At 34.3% G+C, this 23,559-nt stretch overlaps 1 protein-coding gene across 1 annotated transcript in view; it reads right to left on the bottom strand.

Annotated features, from left to right (window-relative positions):
• The window catches only part of HOMER1 (homer scaffold protein 1), a 127,843-nt gene that overhangs the window by 83,257 nt on the left and 21,027 nt on the right, over nt 1–23,559 (bottom strand). The window contains exon 2 of the mRNA XM_036914150.2: nt 3,101–3,257. Within this exon, the coding sequence (XP_036770045.1) occupies nt 3,101–3,257 (157 nt within the window). The remainder of the gene's footprint in view (nt 1–3,100; nt 3,258–23,559) is intronic.

Here is a 23,559-nt window from a genome sequence, read left to right as displayed (position 1 = left end):
CTCAGACAGTAGACATGTTATCTATTGTCATATAAGAGCCCTTATCTTGATTAACTATTTGTACCTCTGACAAAAATTACATGTTCATATTTACATATCTCCTTACTCTTCTGTTCAAAAGCTGCTTTTTTCTAGCATGTCATTTTAGATCGTGTAAAATGTGCCTAATTTGTGGGGTTGTCATCAAATGAAAGACTGAATGGAGAAGAATATACTAACAAGTGGTAAGGAATCATTTGGTTATTCAACTTTCTTTACTGAATTAATAAACTATTAAATGCCAGACAATTCTACAAAGTTGAGATACAACAATGAGAGGCGAAGTAAATATGGAGTACATTTTAGAGCAAGAAGAGTCAGTTAGTGAACAAATAAATAAATAGATGACCAAGGTAATTTCAGAAAGTGGTACTGTTATGGAGACCATTAAGACCAGGATGTGACAGAGGCTGAAGGCTAAAAGGCAAAAACTGGCAGGTACTACTTTAAATTTGGTGGTCCTTCAGTATTCCCTGGGAGTGTGCATTTGAGCTGGGATCTGAGTATTTGCAAAGAAGGGCCTTTTACATGTCATCGTGATAACTCTCAAAAAGTGAGGCGCAGTATGTCTTACAGGCATCTAGGAAACCTGACCCATTTGCAGTTGGTCATTGACCTTCAGTTTTAGCTATTTCAAATCAACTTCTTTCTGCTTTTAAGTTTAAGAGTTCCATTTTAATCCCCATTCTGAACCTTTCTTTGCTTCCATATTACTTGTTTGGGGAAAATTAATCACTGAAGAAAAACTTTAAAATGATAGATGATCCCACACTTAAAAAATATATATATATGCATACACACACACACACACACACACATGAATTCTTTGAAAAAAATGCTACTGTGAATCCATGTAAAAGAAAAATTTTAGTTCTTTAAAATAAGTATGTCTCCAAATCCCAGAATTTTTGTCCTTTCAAGGAAGAGGTAGAAATGCTGTGTCATTATAGATCATGTAGTGCCCTGATCCTGGCCCTTGGCCATGCTGATGTCTCTGCAGCACGATTAGAAAACCTTCAAGCCCAGTTTACATGCACAGTAAAGGCACTAAGTGAGAGCAATGAACATTTTCTAGTCAGGGGCACTAAGGGCTTTCCAGCTTATCATGCAGTGCAGGAACAGAAGTGAGGCTGGGGAGGACAAAGACATTCATTTAGCAGCATCAAATCAAACACACGGCTTACCAATAAGAACGCCTCCTGCAGGGAACTGCAGTAGTTAACAGCATCAGTTTAGAAAAATAACTTGAAAGTAGAAAATGTAACTGCTATAGAGGGTATGTTTTGTTAAAAGAAACAAGAATTTTTTCATAAGAGTTATTTAAGAGCCTAATAATTACAAGCTGCAAAGTATATTCAGAAATGGAAATGCCAGAAGCAATAGTTTATCCTGCTTCAGAAGGAAGAACACATGAGGATCATTTAAAGACATGGACATGAGCCTCGTCCAGGTGAACTTTACTTTTATATACCATTTAAGTCTCCTGTCTGATAAAACTACATCTTATCTGTGGTTTGAACCAAAAGAGAAAGCTTATAGAGAACTAAAGGTTCAAGTCAGGGAAAGGAATTAACAATAATAAATTAACACTCAAGAATCTGAGATTATAATAATTAATATGTTAATTTCACTAAACAGTTCCAAAGTATGACAAAATTATTCTTCATTAAAATAGCTTCAAAGAAATTAACTTACTATTTCACAAGTCCCTTAAAGCCTACACATGAAAATGAAAAGAGGATCCATTATTCAAATAAGTACATGTTAGTCACTTATGTACAAGGTAAAAGTACAAATAGCCCCTATGGGGTCCTATAGTCTAGTTAAGAGGATAAGGAATGAGCACACTGGGGGAAAAAAAAACAAAGCTGAGCCTTAAATTATCTTTTAGTTTCCCAAAACACTAAGCAATACATAATTGACAGCCTAAAAATATTAATAAACTAACAATAACAGCACTTGTTTGTAGAGTGATTACTATACACCCTTTAATTAAGGGCTTTTGCCTAAAAGAATTTATTTAATGTTCACAACAATCCCATGGCATAATAATGTAAATATTTTTATGTCCACTTTACAGATGAGAAAACTGTGGCATGAAGACATTAAATATCTTGTTCTATGTCACATGGTTAGTAATCAATACAGCAAAAATTCAAACCAGAGAGTCCAGCTCTAGGGTCTGTGCTTTTAATCTCTACACTGAACTGCTAAAATTTCTGGGAGTGGAAAGGCCCCATGGCTTCAAGAAAACTTGAAGGAGAAGACTGGAGCCCTCATCTTTCTATTCACTTCATATCCAGAATCTTATCTTATGTTTAGTATTTCTTTATCTCCATGTGTTAGTCAAAATTTATTGATGAAAAAATGGAATTTTTCCTCCTTTTGAAGGATACACCATACATCAGGCACTGACCCTGTGCTCTTCAGATATTAACTCATTTAATCCTTACATCTACCACTGCTGAGGTGAGAACAAAGAGATTCAGGGAAGTAAAGTAATTTGCCCAAAGAAACTTAGTATTAGTAGAGCTGAGATGTGAACCCAGGCACTCCATGCTCCTCAACGTTATACTGTCTGCTTCTCCTAAAATTTAAACTTAGGTATTGTCCATATGTTTCTCTTCAGAAAAAAGCTTTAACACTGACAGTGACAGACTTCATATGATTTAGGGATTTTGAACTGCCTACTGGCCTATGGAAGTATATCCGAACAGAATTTTAGTTCCTCAGTACACTGTATGCTCTAAAAGAACAGAAACTGTGTCCATTTTGCTTATCATTTTATTTCTTACACCTAGCAAGGGCCTGACATAACAGATAGGCAATAAATATTTACCAAACTGACCTCAAATTTGTAGAATATTCTGGCATATAACTCAATATTATTAAAGTGGTTCATCCAAGTAGTTTAGTGGACAAATAATTTGTTTTTTAAGAGTTAAGTTTTAAAAAATCAAAAGGCAGTATTTTAATGAAGATAAAGATTCCCTAAATAAAACTGAAATGCTATCCTGCATAAAGCGAAACAGCAAGATTATTTAAAGTAACAGTAACTTACCTTTGAGCCATCCAAACTGATTATCCTATACACATTTCTTGTGCTGTCATAGAAATAAGACACAGTAACTGCATGCTTGCTGGTGGGTACCCAGTTCTTCTTTGTGTTTGGGTCAATCTGGAAGACATGAGCTCGAGTGCTAAAGATGGGTTGTTCCCTGTAAGGCAGAAAATAAAATGACAGACTGAAAGCGGCCAATTCTATTCTACTGGACAGTAAAACAAGAAGACTCTGAAGATGACTTCACTTAACCAAAAACTCTCACATCCCTGAAAATAAGAGAAAACTTCTTTTAAACTGAATATTCTAAATATTCAATTGTAAGCTTCTTTAAAACAATGATACTCAATCCTCACCATTTGAAGATCCCTCACTGAAGTTTATTTGCAACCCCAAAATCAATACTGGAGGTTACTCTCTTAGTCCTTGGCAGTGGAAAAATGTGAGTCACCTGACATGCATGTTTCCATCAGAGTTCATCAAGGCAATACTCTGCCTGCTTTTTTAAATTCATTTCTCATCCTATAAGTAGCATTTTTGAAATCTTTTTAATGCCATGTATTTCACATTTTTTTGTGCTTTTTGTTGGTGCTTTTGCTCTTGAAAAGGGACCCCAAGCATTGCTGAAGTGCGATTCCTTGTTGCAAGAAGGCTGTGAGGTGCCTTACGGAGAAAATAAATGTTATATGTAAGCTTTGTTTAGGCATGAGTTATAGTGCTGTTCAATATATATAGTGCTGAGTTCAAGAGTAATGAATCAGTAAAATATATAAAATAAGGTGTCTTTAAACACAAAGGCACATAAAAGGTCATGTATTGATTTGCTGATGAAATGTGACCAGAGGCTCACAGGAATTTAACCCTATATTTTCCTTAGGAGCAATAATAATTCGGCATTCTCTAATTCAGTGTTCATGGCACCTTTATTGAATATGACTACTACAAATAATGAGAATGGAGTATACCATTAAAAGTATCTTATATTTGACCCTCACTATGTTAAAAGTTTTTACCCATTTAAAACTACATTATTCTGGTAATTACCTAACTGAGAAAGTTTACGTTCAATATAATCTCTACTAACTGAAAAGTCTATGGAAAACCAAGTAGTTTACCACCACAGTATCTTTTGCATGGATTAAGTAGGGCTTTAAAGATATACAAAAAAAGTTCTTAAATTATAATTTCAAGAACCAAAACTATGCAAATATATATATTCAAAATAAGATCATTATAGATTATTTTACAGTCTGAAAAATCAGCATGTGATAATCTATATATAATAGGAGCATTATAATACAAAACTTTCCAAGTTCTGAGTAAAAATTCCTTGGGAAGCAGCATTTATCAGGTTTTGTGGGGGGGTTTCTGAGCCCAGATAAAGCTTATCTTTTTCATTTACATAACACCTTTCTTTCCTAAAACTGCTTAAGATCCTCAAGTGAAATTTAAGGTATTATTTAATGTTTAAAACTAAATAAACTTAATTTTTTTTTGTTTAAAGAAAGGAAAGCAGAGTATGGAAAAGAGAGACACTAAAGAACAGGCAAGGCAAATCTGGGTCCTTGGCAAAATGGCTTTTCAGGTTAATAATAATGGGATGTATATTATATAATCTTCTATGATAAACCTCTGCCTTTGGAGAGCTGTGGTGAAAGGGAGGTACTTTCCCTGTAGGTAACCTGGGTCTCCCCAGTTTTATTTCTGGAAACCTCCATAACAACTTCTCTGATTAATTTCTCTTGAAAGGAAGTGATAGTTTTCATGCCACTCCCTAAAAAATGAAAAAGTTATCATTTCTGGCTTAACTGACATTATATATGGGTTCATTCAACAAATTATTAACAACTGGGCAAGGCATTGTGCCGGGATGAAGAATTCATCTGAATTACGAATAAGTGTTATTCATTCCCTCTTCCCCCATTCTCAATCCTTGACTTTTTTTCAGCGAGGCTGGTGCTATACTTGGATTATCTCCCGCAAAGCCCTGCAACCTATAGTTTTCCTTTTTCACCTTTTAATTAAAGTTCAAGGTGCAAGAGCAGTTGGTCAGACTGTAACTAGTTGCAATTCACAGAGAAATACAATCACACAAAACTATTAAGGCATGTAAGGAAAGGAAATGGGACACTCTTTATCTTCACTGACTATATAATTATTTTTTTCATTTGACAGGAGGTAAATTTCTAAAAAGTTCAGGCTGGTAATTATAGGAATGTGTTCCAAAAAGTTTTCCAAAAAAAGTAAAATGGCTGTTAAAAAAATAATATACTGCTTTTACAAGCCTTATACGACCAATCAACAAATCCTTATTCAACGGAAATGCAACATTTTGAGTCTAGTAAAATACTTTCCATATCCTATTAATTCACAAAATTTAATTAGGCTACACAATTAATCCACAAAATTTAATTCCCTTCTGAATAAAAACCTTTAAAGTAAACTAGCTGTTTTACAACAGAATGACATTTGAGGATCAACTAAGTATGCTGCTTTTAATTCTTTTCCAAATAGATGATTTCTTATAGTTCTAGATTTCTGTGGTGAGAAAAGAAAGGTTATCAAAGTCTAGATGATAAAGATTAGGAAAATAGTTTCACTACTGACACAGGGAACAGAATTCCTAGAAGTAATGAGGATGTTACTACATCTATCAGAGTGCAGTAACAAAGGAATCAAGCTTTTATTAAATACCTATTACATGCCAAAAACAGAGAGCTAGTCCCTGCCCTTGAGAAGTTCAATTTGGCAAGGGAATACAGGTATGTTAAAAAAATAAAACGTACCTCACCAGCACAGATACTCTGAAAGTAAGTGACTTGGCACTAACATTGAAAAACTGAAGCCTAAGTGGAGTTAGAAATAAAGAATAGCACGGTGGGAAGAAGGCACAGTACTCTGGGATGTGCGGCAGAAAGCTCACTGAGTATGACCTTAGAAGAAGGAGAGACAAAGAGAAGCCAATTCACGAGGGTCCCCTCTGAAACTACTGAGAGATTGTAAATAGTGAATGGCTTTGCATTTGGCAGTACTAAAGGCAATGGATAGGAGGAAACAACACTGGACACAAAGAGGTTAGTCAGACCCTTACAAGAGAATCTCATGTATTAAAAAAAAAGAGGACAGGAGGTTAGTGAATGGGATGAAGATGTAAGGAGGGATTAGAGGTAAATTTAGAAAACAAAATCAGATTAAGTAACAGATTGGCTGTAGGGCAGTCGTTCTCACACTGGGCTAATTTGTCCCCAAGGAGACATTTCACAATGTTTGGAAGCATTTTTGGTTCTTACAACTGAGGGAGATTGTTATTGGCATCTAACGGATAGAAGCCAGTGATGTTGCTAAACATCTTTAATGCACAGGACAGCCCCCCACAACCAAGAATTATCCAGCCCAAAATGTCAAATAGTGCCACTAGCCAGGATGTTTAAGGTATATTTTAACACTAAGCATGCGGATAAACTTTGTTTTAGAGAAAAGCTGTAGAAAAAGCAGTAGAGAAGCTACCTGAAATCTCAAAGCTCTTATTTCTTAAGATGATCTTTTTCAAATAAGCTGGAGTTCATAACTAAAAGTTACACATACTACTTCCTTTATAGCTATTCATACAAACACTGACTGCATCAAATATCTGCATTTCCCTCAAGTATATTGTATTGAACAACAGTCCTAGAAATTAGGAAGAGTTGTCTTTGTAGTATTTTCAAAAGTATATGTGGATTTAGGAGGAGATTTCCGCTGCTCTACTCACGCTGCCATCTTGGCTCCGCCCTGTCCTAGAAATTAGTGTTCCACATTTAAATAAGCTCTACAAACACTGTGCTATATCCCATTCTGAATTACTTACAATGCAATTAGGACATTAAAGGTTCTGAGAAGTCCTGCAATAAAGAAACCCATTTAACCCTGACTAACCCACATGTGGCAAAATTATTTGACCCCAAGATGCTTTTTCATGTAACTTACTAACATCTCATAGGGCATATATTTATAGCCACAATATAAAAATCAGAAGATAAATTTTGAGGTAAATATATCTCACTGAAAGTTGGTCTGGATATTCTACCATCTTTACTAACATTACTAATTGTCACTAAAATATATATATAAAAGACAACACAAAATTGAGGTCTTATTTAGTAATGACTACAGTAGTATAACTCAAATAGATACTTGTTTACAACACTCTAAGTAATTCTTCTAAGAAGTTAAACAGTCTAAAAAATAATTTTAAAAGCAAATCGATTTTGGCATGAAATACTTTAACTTAGAGAAACAACACAAAACAGACACATACACACAAACACTTTAATCCTAGAGAATCATCTACTTTGTAATTTCTTACATCAATAATCAGGACAATGAGTAGTTTAAAAAACTTTATTGTTTTAAGAAAAGCTTACTGAGTATTTTCCAGTTGGTTTATAAAATAATTCTAGGAAGCTTGTGGAAGAACAATTTTGAAGTTCTTCACCTTCTGCTAAAATTCTGTAAAAATACTGTCTCAAGTGATGGACTCTAAACTTAATACAGATGTGGAAAACTGGACAACGTGTAAGATGACACTGAGAAAAATACTGTAAAAACAGAATTTTGATTAAAAATAAGGGTTGCTTGACATAAAGAATTACTGTATTTAATTCTAAGGATCTGTGTAATAAGAAACAAGGACCATGAAAAACTGAAGCAAAACAAAAAGACTATTTGCCAAAAGATATAAGTTTTAGATATACAAAAAAAGGTAAAGGCTAACATTTGTCACTTGGATAGATATGATTTTTAAAAAATCAATGACAATGCTTTTAAAATCATTATTGAAGTCTATATTTTTGCAAACATTATATTCAATTAACTTTTGTTCCAAAGAAGTTGCAAAGCTGTGGGTCCAATAAATACAACCAAGTTCAATGGAAGAAAGAGAATTATCCATTTTCTACTCTTCTTTAAATCCCTAGCTTATAAATATCCTTTTCAAATATGTAAGTAAAATTAGATATTGTAGCAGAAGGGATATAAAAGTTTTGGTTTCAAATAATTTCCTTTCTACCTAATTTTTCAAAAGAAAGTAGAAGCCTGGCAGAAGTCTAAAACACATGATGGATAATACTTTCCACTGAGAGTTTGACAATGTTGGCTGACTATGCACCAACTATTACTCCTCCTCACTCCTTCCTAACACACCTCAGATTCTGTAGTGCTCTACGTCCTCCACACCACTGTGAGCTTCACTAAAATTATCACGGCAATCCCATTCCCTTGCCAGAAGTTGGTTTAGGAATGGGCCCATGAAGCAATTCTGTTTAATGAGATAACCAGGGAAAGTTTGCTGGAAACTTCTCAGTACACTCGCAAGGAGATTCACACATGAGAAGAGATGTTCTCTTAGATAATGTATATGCAGGGACACCCAGACCTGAAGTCATCTTAACACTATGAGGGCAGCTAACCTGAGAACAAAGCCAACACTGTTTACTAAAAATAGCAGATGGAAAAACAATGAATCTGATTCCTTGATTATGTCATTGAATCAATGACTCAGCCTGCAGCTTAAGTGATAAAACAAGTTCCTTAATTGTTCCAGGCAGGTGTCACTTTAAAAATTACATAAATGATAATTGAAGAAAGAGTTTTACACATAATAAACTCTGCAATATCTTACCCCCCAATAAAATGTGATTGGTAGTCTTCCAGAATGCCTTGGAGGGCTAGAGACACATTCTTCATTACTGTCATAACAGAACCCCACAGTATACACAATTTGATTTGTGGGGTCCCATTTAAAATTATAGAGGTAATCAACAGAAAAACTGATAACACTAACTATATTGAGACAGGTGGGAAGAAGAAATGTGGTAATGGCCAGAGTTCACTACCAATTGATTTTTTGCTCTGAGGACTTAATATCCACAGCTTTTTCAAGGCATAATTTAAAAGCATATTAGAGATATGGAAGCAACCACTAGGAGAAATAAAAATTGGAATTTTGAAAATCACCTCTAGGGATAGAGTTAGATAAAAGGAGAGATGAGATAGGGAACTGGTACTTGTTTTTATAAACCTTTTATGTGCCATTTGATTTTCTGACCTTGATCAGGTACTAAAAGATTTCCTAAAAATGGCATTATGGAGGAAACTACACTTACATCACAATTAACACTGAAGAATGTTGTAGGGGCCACTTCTGAAGACAGGCAAAGAACCACAGAATAAGTGACAATTTTTAATAGCTTGGAACTTAACTGACTTAACAGTACCTGGTATTAAAGTGTTCCTATTATTCATAAAGAGGAATGAAGGGAAAGGGAGAGAGGAGGAATCCAAACATGCCTAATTACAGGACAGGAAGTGCTAAAGGTGCCTACGTCCTCACAAAAATACCCTACTTCAAGAGAAGTAAATACACAGCAAATAAGACAAAAAACATTCTTCCTTCATCTTGGGATATGGAGTTTGAAGTGGCAAGAGAAGCTGGACAATACTAGGTAAGGCCAAAAGGACATGAGCAGAGATAAGACAAGGAGTGGACAGACACTAATGACAATTTAGCTTCAAATTATTGCCTTAAGAATTTAGTTCCAGTGCCATTGTGAGGTGGCACATCATGTCCAGAGGAGCTGGCACTCAAGCACTGGAATTTCCTCAAAAGAACTGTCTTGTATAGATTAATAATATAAATTGAAATTCCACCGAATTATCAGAGAAGTCTCCTTCTCTGCCACACTCGACCGCGTGCCACCACATGTAAGAAAATCTTACTCACTAAAATAGCTTTTGATGCTGTGTGTGAAGATTATGACTACATATTATCAGCTATGTGTTCCTAGTACCACGTTATATGTTAAATAGCTGATTGCTTAAACATTTAGATTGTTCTTTTAAAAACACATGCTTACTTTGAAGAAAACAAAGATTATTCTACTAATGGCTACGCACCATGCAGCTGTACTGCAAGAACTCCATCTAGTGATGAACCCAAAACATAGCAGGCATAAAGTTTTATGACTTCCAAGTTACTATATAGCAAACACAAAATTGTGAAGTGACACTGCCATAAAGGGTATAGAGACTTAAAATGTGATACCAACAACTACAAAACATCTTTTCTGGAAGGATTTTTTTTTTAATTGTATGATTTAAATTCCTTGGTCTTTTAATTGGTTAATTGCACATGCAAATTAAAGATTATTTTTAGATAATCACTGTTTGCATCACAATTTAGCAACAGAAACACTTTCATGATGTCAAGTATTTGACTTAATTGGCATATCTAAAGAAAACAATCAAATAAACAAGATTATTGAATTATAAAACTATGCTTAAACAGTAACAACACTGTTTATATTCCTTATCTAGGAGCCCTCTCACTTTAAGGGTAGTTTTAATCCATCTCAGTCCTTTCATTAGGCCACAGCACTAGTTATTAAAACAGATTATAGTACTTATTTACCTTGAGCACTTTAATCAGTAACTACATTTAAAAGATCAAGGGATATGCTGAAATTCATAGTAAAGAACAAGCAAACCCACTCAATGTACATTTAAGTAACATCTTCAATGCTCAAAGAACTTGGCTTATTTACTTATTAATTTAACTGCCAAGTGACATCATCTATGTCCCATCTCCCAATTTAAAACCCTATCCATTTCAGATAAAATACTGGATGTTTTAAAAATATACTAAGAGGTATGCCTGATAACTCAGTCACATTTAAGTTAGCATTTTGTTTTCATATACTAGACTTTAAACATTCTTCTCTTCTCAGATGAGTTCCACTAAATAGACAAATTCTGAGAACTGATACTATATAGTAGGGAAATCTAAGGAAAACAGCCTCTTGTTAATGACAATTCAATTCTTGTTAATATAGGTGGTATATTCCTAAAAATCTAAATTAAGTAATTTTCTGTAGACATCCAATTCCTAAAAACTTTTACAATGAATTAAATGTTAAAAGATTAAAGTTCTATAGCAATAACAATTCAAGGAACAGTAACTCTCTTAGGTACTCTTTTCCTTTATATCTATGACAAACTAACCAAGGGGATACTCAGTCTGTATGGTATTTGAAAAAGCAAATATTCTAAAAAATAAACCCAGGATTGAAGAGAAAGCCCTGAAAGTACTGTTAAAATATGTTAATATTTGCTACATTTGAGTAGTAGTTGCATGGATGTTACATTATTCCCTGTATATTCTGAATATTTTAAATTGGTCAAAACAAAACCTCAAACCATTCCTACAGAATTTTTATTTACACTATGAAGTTGAAATAATTGCCACATTTAATTTTATACATATGTAGATCACTTATTTTAACTGTTGTGCAAAAAAAATCGATGCTATGGTTAGAACTGCACTATCCAGTATGGTAGCTACTAGCCACATGATACTGAGTTATTTGAAATATGGCTAGTGCAATTGAGAAAGTGAGTCACTTTAAATTTTATTTAATACCCAAAGTCAGTTATTGAATAATGTTTAAGCATATATAGAACAACTTGGATTTGTGAATCTACTGTTTCAGATGTAAATTTTGTGATATTTAAATTCACATCAAGTATTTCTGATAAATCTTAGCATCCCAATTGAGATATGTTCTAAGTAAAAAATATATAATGGATTTCAAAGACACAGTTTGAAAAAAGAATGTAAAAATATCGCAATGAGTTTTATATTAATCATATGTTAGTAAGATAATATTTTGGATATACTGTGTCAAAACATATTAAAATTGATTTCACCTTTTTAAAACTTCAAAAGTAAACTTAAAATTACTTTGTTCATATTGTATTTCAAGTAGAAAATACTGGACTGTTTTATGTAGCTAATTCCTTAATGACAGACATACAGATTGTCCGAATTTGTGCACTATTATAAACTATTGTCCCTGTATGTTTACTTGTGCACACATGAAAGAGATATATACTAGAGGCAGAATTCCTGGGTACAGCGTATGCATCATAGCATATTTCCAAGCTTCTCTTTACAGAACATGTGCCATTTTATACTCTTATTAGTCTTATATTATTTCCTTCCAACACTTGGTAATGTCCAAGTAGTATCTTTAATTTGAGCCCATTAGAAATGGGCATGAAATGGTATTTTGCTGTTGTTGCTTTATTTGCATAACCCTGATTACTAGTAAGGCTGAAGAGCTTTTCATAGTTTCCATATTTTTCTGGGCCATCTTGTTTAAAGCCTTATTTTAGCTCCAGGGAGTGAAAAGACCAGAATCCAAAATTCAATACTCAAACATATGCATGGGAATATATACTTCATACATATAATTCTAACCAAATGTATAAGCTTAATTAAGGTCAACACTCACTGAAGTAGAAAAAGGAAGAGTTGCTTATTTTTCTGGTGACATTGAATGTTTAAAAATTAATATACTACAGATAAAAATTAATATAGTACAGATACATAGTTTGCTCTTTTTCAAGGGTAAATTATTATTTTTCTGTATAAAACTTAGCTTTCATTTTGATGTAAGAAATTTCAGACATTCCTCAAAACTTTCCCTTTGTGAAGAGGCAAGTTGTAGGTGTGGCAAATGCTTACCAAACTTTAACGGAGTTATTTAAAATTTTCCTGGCTGAGCATTAAAAAATAATTTAAACAAAACATTTAATGTTGAACTATAGATCAAAAGTAACAACATAGTTCTATTGTCAAATAGGCCAGACTCCTGGGTGTTTTCAAATAGTAAATGCCACCACTCCATTCCCACTTTATATAATTCTCATTCCAACATCCCTCAGACTTGGAAGTGATTCTCACTTTCATCCCATCAAGTTTCACAACTAATAATTACATCTGGCTAATTTCCTTGTGAGTGTTCTTCAAGTAGTTTAGGTCTAAGTCTACCACTGAACAGCACCTGCTTTTTTACATGGTCACCATACGTTTCTCAGTTCCTCAGGATTACCTAGCTTTCATATTATTTTATTTTTTCCATGAAAAAGGACTGTGTTAAATACAACTAAATGTGATTTATGTTTCCCACTTTTGTTAACTTTTCAGGTAACACAAATTATAGACAAAACTCTTTGTCAGATACTATATGTCCCAATTTGGGGCGTTGCAAGTATAATCTCTATAATGATGTGGTGTTTTTGCTCAAATGCATTAGATCTATTTCACACAGTGGTGTTAATAATTCAGCCATATGGTATCACAGAAGTCCAACCAAATACATTTTCTGACTGTGAATATATTTAATATTTTTCACAGACCAAGAATTTGATACAGGAATAGAATAAGCTAGGTTTGCGGCCTTTTACCTACATGCTTTTCTGAAAGTGAATTTTAGTAGAGGTAAAGGGAGGCTGACTTCTGAGATACCTGGAAGAGCAAATCACTGCAGATAAACCAGCACCTAACAAAACACAATGCTCCACAGCTTACAGCAGTGTTTTTCAAATACTGGATCACAACCCAGAAGTTCATGATTGATTTAATGGCTAACAATGGGCATTTTAAAAAATGAATGAGAACGTAAAATATTAGGGTTCAATCACACTTGGTAGGAGTATTACATATTGTTCCATGAAACTTTTGGCTACATGTTTATACATGTTTGTCACAATGTAAGATACACTTTTTACAGTGGATCATGGGCAAAAAGTTTAAAAACCTGGGCATACAAAATGCTTTTATTTAATGTTCATGAAAGCCCTGTGAAGCATATATAAAATATCCATTTCAGAGTACAAAAACAGATCCTAAGTGACTTATCTGAAGTCACATAGCTAGCAAACTATATGAGTAAGCACATTTTTAAGAATGCAGATGGAATTAGAATTTAACCTCACTAGAAATCAAAGACTGCAAATTAAAACCATGAGTTATTATTTTTTCACCTGTCAAAATAGGAAACTTTTTTAAATGAAAAGATTCAATGTTAGAGTTTAAACCTGACACATTCAGAAGCAGCTGGTGGGAGCATACCAGTTCCATTCTAGGAACTTACCTCAAGAAAATAATCATGGATATTTAATTATGATCATTCAGATATTTAACTATAGTGAGGCATCACCACATTGTCTATGATAAGTAAAAGTTGTGAATTAAAATATCCAAAAGACCAAATAAATTATGGTACATCCATAATGGAATCTTATGTACCATTTAAAAACACTGTAGAATGTCCTATGGTATTCAGTCATACAGATAGATGTCCAGTAAAAGAAACTAGTTTAAATTGCAAATATAATTTTTTTGTTTAAAAACCATATTTATATGCATAGACAAAAATACAAGAAGGATATACTTATCGGCCCTTGTCCTGACTCCCCTTCTCTCAACACAGAAACCAGAGTGATCCTTCTAAAAACCCATGCTAGCATTAAAATATTCCAAGGGAGAAAAAAAGGTGGAGGGATCAGGATAAAAACACCAAGGCAAAACGTGTATGGCTACTGAAGTGAGTGGGGCGATGGTGGTACAGGAGGACTGTATTTTCTACTTTTTACATGTCCGGAAAATTTTGTAATACAGTGTTTTACGTAGTAAAACCTTAATCAGGTGAGTCATTCCTCAAAACCCTCCAGTGGCTTCCCATTTTCACTCTTGGTAAAGCCAAAGTTCTTAAAATGGTCTAATGGCCTTCTACTCCTGTTTCTCAACCCTGGCTGCATTAGAAATTCTCAGCCTCCACCTCCCAGAATCAGTGGTCTGGGTGGGCAGCCTAGCTTCCAAGCTGATTGCTATGTGCAGCCAAGAGGAAAAACCAGTAGAGGACATTGCCCCTGCTCCCTCTGCAGCCTCAACCTGCCACTTACTTCCTTTGCTCTAGCCACACTGGTCCTCAAATTAACATTGGTTTCTCAAACATGCCAAGGACACCCCACCACAGACCCTTTGCCTGATACTTTTTCTCCTCAGATCTGTCAAGCATATTCCTTTGCCTCCTCCAGTTGTTTGTTCATTTGTTACCTTCTCAGTGAGGCTCTCAGTTGATCTATATAAAAACTACAGCCCCTTCCTCTTCTCTCCCTGGACTCCCTATTCCCTGTCTTTTACTTTTCCTCGTTGCCTATCACCATCTAACATACAATATATTTTCTTATGTATTGTCCCTCTCCCCCAGTTAAAGTGTTTTATATCCTCAAGAGCAAGGATTTTGTCTTTTTAAATCATTGCTATGTCTCCAGCAACTCAAATACCTGGTACATATTAGGCACTCAGAAAATACTTAATAAATAAATGAATGAATGAAAAATTATACATAAAGACATTTTAAAAGTTCTTGGTGGTGGAATTACAAGTGACTTACTTATTTTTCCTTATCTTAGTTTTTCAATATGTGTACATGGTATTTTATAGGAAAAAATGTGTAAGCAAACAATTTTAATGTAATGTATTTGCTTGCTTTAAAAAACACAGCTAGTGGAATGCCATCTTAGTGATTTCAAATACGTATGTAAACAGTCACTGAGCTGTGTATTTGTGTACTTTACTGAATACATGCCTTAAGTTTTAAAAAATAAGTGACAGTTAAAAATATTATAGTCCTAGCAATAATGGAATCATCTAGCAGATACAGATTTAGGGATACAGTAGTCCACTAAATACTTTCTACAAATTAGCCACAAATCTCCACTGATACAACTTTTTCCATCAACTAGGTCTGCTCAGAATTTTCTTTATGGTTTATGACAATACCTAGAGTTATCCTACACATCAAGTAATCTAGAAATATCTCTGTGGCTTTAATTGTGAACCAGCAAGTTTGTCCTAAGGTATCCCATAAAAATCAACTCTAAGAAAGCCAATCATCTAAAGCTGGAGAAAGTTCCCTAACTGTTTCTCCAGCTAACACAATATAGATGAGGACAATGATGGTTTAGTTAAACAAGTACAAATATTAGGTAAATCAACTGATTAATAGAAAAAGCATAAATTGTACTAAGTCTTTGTGTTTTGCGACATTCCACAGTATTTAGGTGGATAATGCCAGAATTCCAATTAAGGCTGTCTCATCCAACAATTTGGTGACCATTTAGGAACCAGTTCTCTTCAGTTCTTCTATGAAAGCCATTCCCTGGAGTCCAAAGTGGTAATACCTGCTCTTAAATCTTTCCTAGTCAAATCATCATCTGAAAAAAGAGCTTTGGACTCTCAATCAAATACTCTTTTAAAATGTTTGAGAAAAACAAGTTAGCCTTATTTCTCAAGAAAAGAGAGAGCAGTGGAATTAATTAATAAGGGTACTACAAAGAGCAGCATGAGCACAGCATGTCATCCTACTATTTAACGTTATGGTAACAAAACATCTTATAAAAAATAAATATAGCTAGACTATGCAGAAGAATGCAAACTTAAATGAATTTACAAACTAAGCCATAACACTTCTTAAAAAATTGATACCTTCCTATCTCCAGCATCCTACATGCATTCACTCTTTTCTGTTATTAAGGTACTCTGACAGAAATAGCAAAAGTATCTGTTACAGGAACCTGTTAAATTATTCTAAATTCTCTAAGAAAAAAAACCTCTCCCTGCTCTCCATCCTCCCATTTTTAATAACATAGAAGGCAAATTTCTGCTTATCTTACTTCCCTAGAATGCCTTCAATGAATTAAGATTTAAAGTTCTTTGTATTGCTTAAAAGTTTGATAAGAGAAACTTCCCTTGGATCCCTGTATTACTCAGTATCTCATATGACAGTGGTAAGAAAAAACTTGTCTGCTTGCTGTTATACACAAGCAAGACTACAGCTCAACATACTTCTCATCCATTTGCCAAGAAACTCAGCCATGTTCTGTTTTCCACTCTAGTAATGACCTCATCTCAGGTGTTTGCTATATCTAGTCATTTGTTTCTTTGCATCACTACATTTTTAACTTTCCTGTTCTACCTTGTTCCTGATTTTACAAACTACTGGAAATTCTCTGTAGAAACTCAAAGATTACAGATCTGATAAAAACAGAATAGCATAAAAAAATAGTTAGTGAATTTTAAAAAGTAACAGAAACAGAAAAAAGTTAACAGTTTTTAACCTGCAATTCAAATGATGTGGTATCTCAACTGTTTCCCTTTTATAAATGAACAAATATACAAATTACCAACAACTTCCAACATTGGTGCTAAAGGAGGAAAGTCATAGTTTGGATAATTCAAAGGGATAAATTCAAATATGTTACCCTTAAGCTTGAAAACAAAAGCCTAAATTTATAATTGGATACACAGTAAATTCTTTGGTGATAATTAACACTTTTAAGAGCTTACCATATGGTCAGATGCTGCAATGCCTGTGATATTTAATCTTTACAACCTTTGTGAGGTAGTTACTATTATCCCTCTTTTGAAGATGAGGAGCCTAAGCCACAGACAGGGTATACAATTTGCTCAACATGACACATGGCAGAGCCAGCATACCAATATACTGTGGCTCTAAAGCCCACACCTATATGCTATACTGACTCCTCACACGGGAAAAGAATTCTTTTATCATGTAAATGGAGTTCACTGCTGTAGCCAAACTCATGCCTGACTCTTGCCTAGAATTTTGTTGACAGACATGGGATAGTACAGCTACACATCTATGGTTATTATCCATGTTAAGCACTGCTAAGAGTCCTTTAGTATTTTCATGGGAGACATATACATACATACATACATACACACACACATACATACACACACACACAAACACTTCACTGGAATGACAGTGTAGAGGTTTGAGAGAATCTGAAAACATGTTGTTTGTCATACCAATTATTGTTCATGATAGGAAAACTATGCATATTCTGATAAAATAGGAGCTACACATGTGTGAGAATACTTTCTACTTTCTCTCCATTACTTTTCCTATCTTGATTTGGTTTCTTTCTGGCAAAAACATCTAATAACTTAATTCTTCCAGCATTTTATCACTTGATTTGGTTTCTTTCTGGTAAAAACATCTAACAATTTAATTCTTCCAGCATTTTATCAAACACTTCACCTGTGATAAAGGAGTTTTAAATATTTCCTTTTAGTTTAAAAAATGTAATTTCCTAACTAATTGTACTTATGGGGAAGTTGTATATACTCTCTGTAAAAGCTGTTTCATTTTTGCAACAACGACACTTCTGCATCACAAGTTGGTTTGATGATAAATGAAATGGGGAGAAAAATAAAGTCACTATTCAACTACTCTTGGTACTCTTGAATAATTACCAATAGCAGTAATTTGTTATTCTTGAGATTTAATTTTTATGAAATTTCACTACAGTTGAAGTTACCCAGTTGGTAAGCAGAAAACAAATTGCCTAAAATTGCTTTAATAAATTCAAAGTTGCTTCTATTAAGATTTTATGCTGTTTTTTGGTAATTTTATCCCTATTAAGTAACTTATTATTTGAGATATATGATTAGAACTTATTTTAATAGAGTTTAAAATAAACTAATTCTAAAATGGTAAGGGGTTAATAGATTTTAACTGGATGAACAATCATACAGAGTCCCCCCTTAACCATGGCTTCAGTTACCCCAGGTCAACCACCTCATTTCACCCTAACCTAAGCATTAGGATATGAAATATGAGGACTTAAAGGACTGACTCATGTTTCTAACATCTCTGTTCCCTTCTTCTGAAGTTTGTAATATGCTCTCTCTGGTGAAAATGTGATACATGGTGTTTAGATTTGTAGGTTATAAATAATGTTTTAACATTTCAACAAGTTCTAAACTAGTTACTGGGTGTATAACAGACCCAAGACTTCATGGACTTAATTAAAGAGATAATTATAAACTGTGATCATTGTTGCCAAGGAAAAGAAAGAGCAATGAGAAAGAGAAAGCACACAATGGGAATGGAAGAAGGACCTAATTTAGATTGGATAGTTAGAAAAGAGTGGGAAGAAGAGCAATAATAGCATTTCATACTCAGAGCAGCATGTGTGTGCCAAAATGCCTTTTCCAAAAATGGCTGCAACAATCTCTCTTGTCCCTCTTCTAGACCCGTGCCACCCCACTTTCAGGAGAATGAGTCTATGTTCATTCCCCTTAAACTTGAATGGACCTTTCTGTTACTGCCTGGACCAAAACAATGAGGCAAAAATGATATTGTGTGACTTTTGAGGCTAGGTTGTAACAGGCCATTCAGCTTCATCCTGATTCACTTAGGGCACTCACTTTCAGAACCCAGCCACAGTGCTGTGACTAAAGCCAACCAGCCTCTGGAGAGAAGCCAAGGAATGCAGTCCTGGCTGAGTTCTTAGTCAAGAGTCAACACTACCTTTTTAACCAGAGGAATGACCCATTTAAAAGTAGATCCTGCAGCCCTCACATAAGAGACCCCAGCCAATGCCACATAGAGAAGAGATGAGCCATCCCCACCAAGTTCTGTCCAAGATACAAGTTCATGAGCTAAGTAAATGACTGCTGTTGTTTTAAGATACTGAATTTTGGGTGGCCTGTTATGTAACAAGAGATAATCAGAACACTGTGTAAAGACCTTGAGGCAGGAAAGAGACTGGCAGTTCCAAAACAGAGAAGTATATATAGTATGACTGGAACACAGAGATAAAAAATGAGAGCACCAACACGAGCAGCAATGGGCAGCTGACATTTGGCACTTATATCACACAGACATTGTTCTCCGTGGTTTACAGGTATTATGCAATCATTACAATCCTGTTGGTAGATACTCTTAAAACACTGATTTCATACATGGGAAAACTGAGGCACACAACAGTTGTATGACTTGACCAAGATCACACATTCAGGCAGTCTAGTTTACAGATAATGTCATACTGCTTCTCAAGGGACAAAACGGCATCATGTGAGGTTTAGAAAGGTAGGTCAAGCCCAGGTTATGCAGACCTTTATAGACCATGAAAAGAAGTTTAGGTATGTTTATGAGTAATGGGACACTAATGAAATGTTTTAAGCAAGGTAGTATGTGACCCAATTTACATTTAAGAGACCATTCTGCTGCATGTGAAGAACAGATTACAAGAAAGACAATATTAGACAGCAGGTATTCCTCAAGAATAAAATTAGGAAGAACAAAAACATAATGGTTCCATTCAAATAGTATAATGGATGGAACAAACTGTTAACACCGAGTTCCACTATCGACATTAACGTACAAAAACAGAAATGCCAAGACATTTTTATGTGCCTTCTGGTATAATGCAACACACATGAAGTATGTGTGTTGTACTTCCTATGACATATTCTTGGTGGGGCGGGGGCAGTCAGGGGGGATTCAAACCTGAATCCAATCAAGTCACGATGTTACTACAAGTTTAAAAGAAACAGGAAAACAATGGAACATGTTAAATGACACCATGAGGATACAGCTTGCCCAATCCACATGCGGAAAATTCTAGATGCCAAATTTGATAAATAAACAGCAGGAAGGGGCAAAGAGAAGCTGTTATAAACTAAAAGAGGCTCAAGAAAGATATCAACCAAATGCAATGTGTGTACCATGTTTGGAAGCTGATTTGAAAAATCCAGTGATAAAATAGATATTGATGAGACAACTGAAGAAGCTCTGATCACTGATTAGATGTTAAGGAACAATTAGGTTTTTAAAAAAATAATATTGTACATACATTTTTTTAAAAGAGTCCTTATTTCTAGTGATACATATTTAGTACTTAGAGGTAAAATTACGTGGTGTCTAGAATTTGCTTTAAACAACATGTATAGATGAAACACTATGTTCCATATGTTAATAACTACTGAAGCTGGGTGATGGATGCACAGGGGTTAATTATACAATTCTATTTAGGTTTTTATATGCTTAAAACTTTTCATAGTACAGAGTTTAAATTTTTTAAATTCATGAATCTTAACTCCCCAAATCCACCCAAAGTGAGGCTGTAAACTCATGCAGGAATAACAGGGTAATGATTAAGTTTAAAATCTCTAGTGTGTTACTTTCTCCTTCAAGAACATGCAACGTGAAAACACACAACTATGTAAGTTAGAACAAGGGATTTATAAGAGGTGGTTAGGCAGTGCCTCCAACACTCTCTGGGGGAGAGGGAGCCCTGACATGTCCAAATGGCAAGTGGAGATGATGCATAAGACTACAGTAGCACAAAAACATCCAATCAACTATCCTTACTCTTCAGGCAACCTTCTGATTGCAACTCGGTGTCCACTGTAGCATATTTTTTTATGGGGGAGGATATATTTTTATTGGCTTATTAATAAATTGCCACTCCCATTCATAAATCAGTCGCTTTTGAGTTTTCATAAAGTCAGTTCATAAAGCTCAAAGTCAAACATCTAAATATTTAGTAAACTAAAACGCCTAGACTTTACAATCTGATGATCAACTCAAAATACTGTCAACTTTTCATCAGGTTAGACCTTTCTCTATGTTACTATACATCCTGATATAGTAATAAAACCACCTACTTTTAGTAAAATACATACATTTATAATAAACAGAAAATAAATTTCAAACATAGTAATAGTTACCATTCTTCGAATGGCTATTAGTACATCAGGCACTAGGCCTTTTGCATGCATTTCACTTAAATCTGAAAACTAGATGGGGTACATATTATTTCCATTTTACAGATAAGGAAAATGATGTGAGGTGACCTATTCAAGATCATACAGCCAAGTTGAGGATGAAGCCAGATTTCAAATCCAGATCTGAGGTATAAGCCAAACAAAGAACCTCTTAAATTGTCATAGACTAAATAGATTCTTGTGGGTTTACATGATTACCAAACCACAATACAATCTCTGTGAGCACATGTTTAATAATTTGAGTACCTAGTGAATGCAAGGCACTATGTTAAGAGATGTGGGAATACTCAAAGAGAAACCATACACATATCCTATTCTCAAAGAGGTTTCTTATAGAAAAAAAAAATTTTTTTTTCAATAGAGTTTAACTACATAAGAGTGGAAAGTGATAAATGCCATAGGAGAGATAATATAAAGCAGTATGAGGACTCAGAAAGGGAAAGATTTCAAAATTTCAAAATACAAGAAACACATAAACTCATCAAATAACCTATTTTTCCATTGACTTGTACTAATGGATTAGTGTACTAATTGGTGGATATTTCTCTTTCTAGAGGAAGAAACATGAGGCCAAGCAATACAAGGGTGAGCTCTTCTTAAAGTCACAGCTAGCACTGGACTCTGGGCAAAGCACTCAGCTGCCCCCCTTAAAAATAACACAGGCACTGATTTACAAGAGGTTATTTCTGTACCTGAAAAAAAAGGGAAATAAAACTTTAAAAAAAAAAAGTCAGAATAAATTATGTCTAAGATTCTCTCCATCTACATGAAAAATCTAAGTGAAAAGTTAATATACTATAATAATTTTTAACTTTTTATTCAAGTTAGATCAAATATTCAAAATTACTAAAAGAAAAAAACGGGCCCCCTGGAGTCAAACTAGTATTTCTACTGCATAAATTTCTACTGCATAAATTGAACCTTTTTTAGGTGAACTGAAATTTCACTCTGATGCTTAAAATCCTCCAGACACTCCCATGACCTATGAAGACTGATCCATAGCAGGGACACATGTAGCGCTCTAGCATAACCTGACTTGTAGTGCCTAGCAGTGGCTGGCTAGGCAAGGGGTCTAGCTGCATCTCTATACTCAGCCTCAGGAGCAGCAGATGGATGTAGAGGAAAATACTTTTGAACACCTGTTCATGTGCCAAGCAGTGCATATACAACTTACATTAAAATGTAAACTCATGAGAACTGGAATTTTTGTCTAATGTTCACTGTCATATTCCCAGCACTTCCAAGAGTGCTGGGTGCAGAGTGGGTGCTCAATAAACATTCATTAAATTAATTAATAGACAAGGCAGTCCCTACCCTTACAACACTAATGCTACCATGGTAGTCTAATGCTACCATGGGAATTTAGAAGCTTTTTTAGGTAACCAATATAAGCATGTTTTATTTTTGTTGGTTTTTAACTTAGCTTTTCATATCTTAAACTCCAATCTGAATAATTTAGCAATACCTGACCTTAAAGATTCTTATAATGGTGAACAGGTTTAATAAAAAAGACCAAATCAGATATTTAAATACTCTTCTGTAGACTTAGTAAGATGATCAATAAGATAGCTTAACTATAGAGAAGAGTTTTCATAAAAACAGTAATATTTAAGTGTATCTTATAAAATTTATTATAGCAGAAATAATGATTATTCCTATCATATACAGTATTCAAATCTCAAATTCCTTATTGAGTAGTAGTATTTTCATAGTTCCATCAAGGCCCCCAAAATCAGCATAATCAACTAAGTTAGAATATTATATGCATACATTCTCTGGACATAAAATATAGGGGAAGAGGGGAATTTTAACGGGTATTTGATTAGAAAGGGACAGATACAACCCATAAACTTTTTGTTTGGTCTTTAATAGTACCAAAGTTTAAAAACCTTTTCATGTTCTTTATTTAGAAGCTAAAAGAAAAATTCAGTTGAGTATCAGAAATGTAACTATATAAAAATCATAGTAATAA

Source organism: Manis pentadactyla, chromosome 2 (genome assembly GCF_030020395.1).
Source record: "Manis pentadactyla isolate mManPen7 chromosome 2, mManPen7.hap1, whole genome shotgun sequence".
Taxonomy (NCBI): Eukaryota; Metazoa; Chordata; class Mammalia; order Pholidota; family Manidae; genus Manis; species Manis pentadactyla.
The sequence above is the reverse complement of the archived record's forward strand: the minus strand, read 5'-3'. Positions and strand labels throughout refer to the sequence as shown.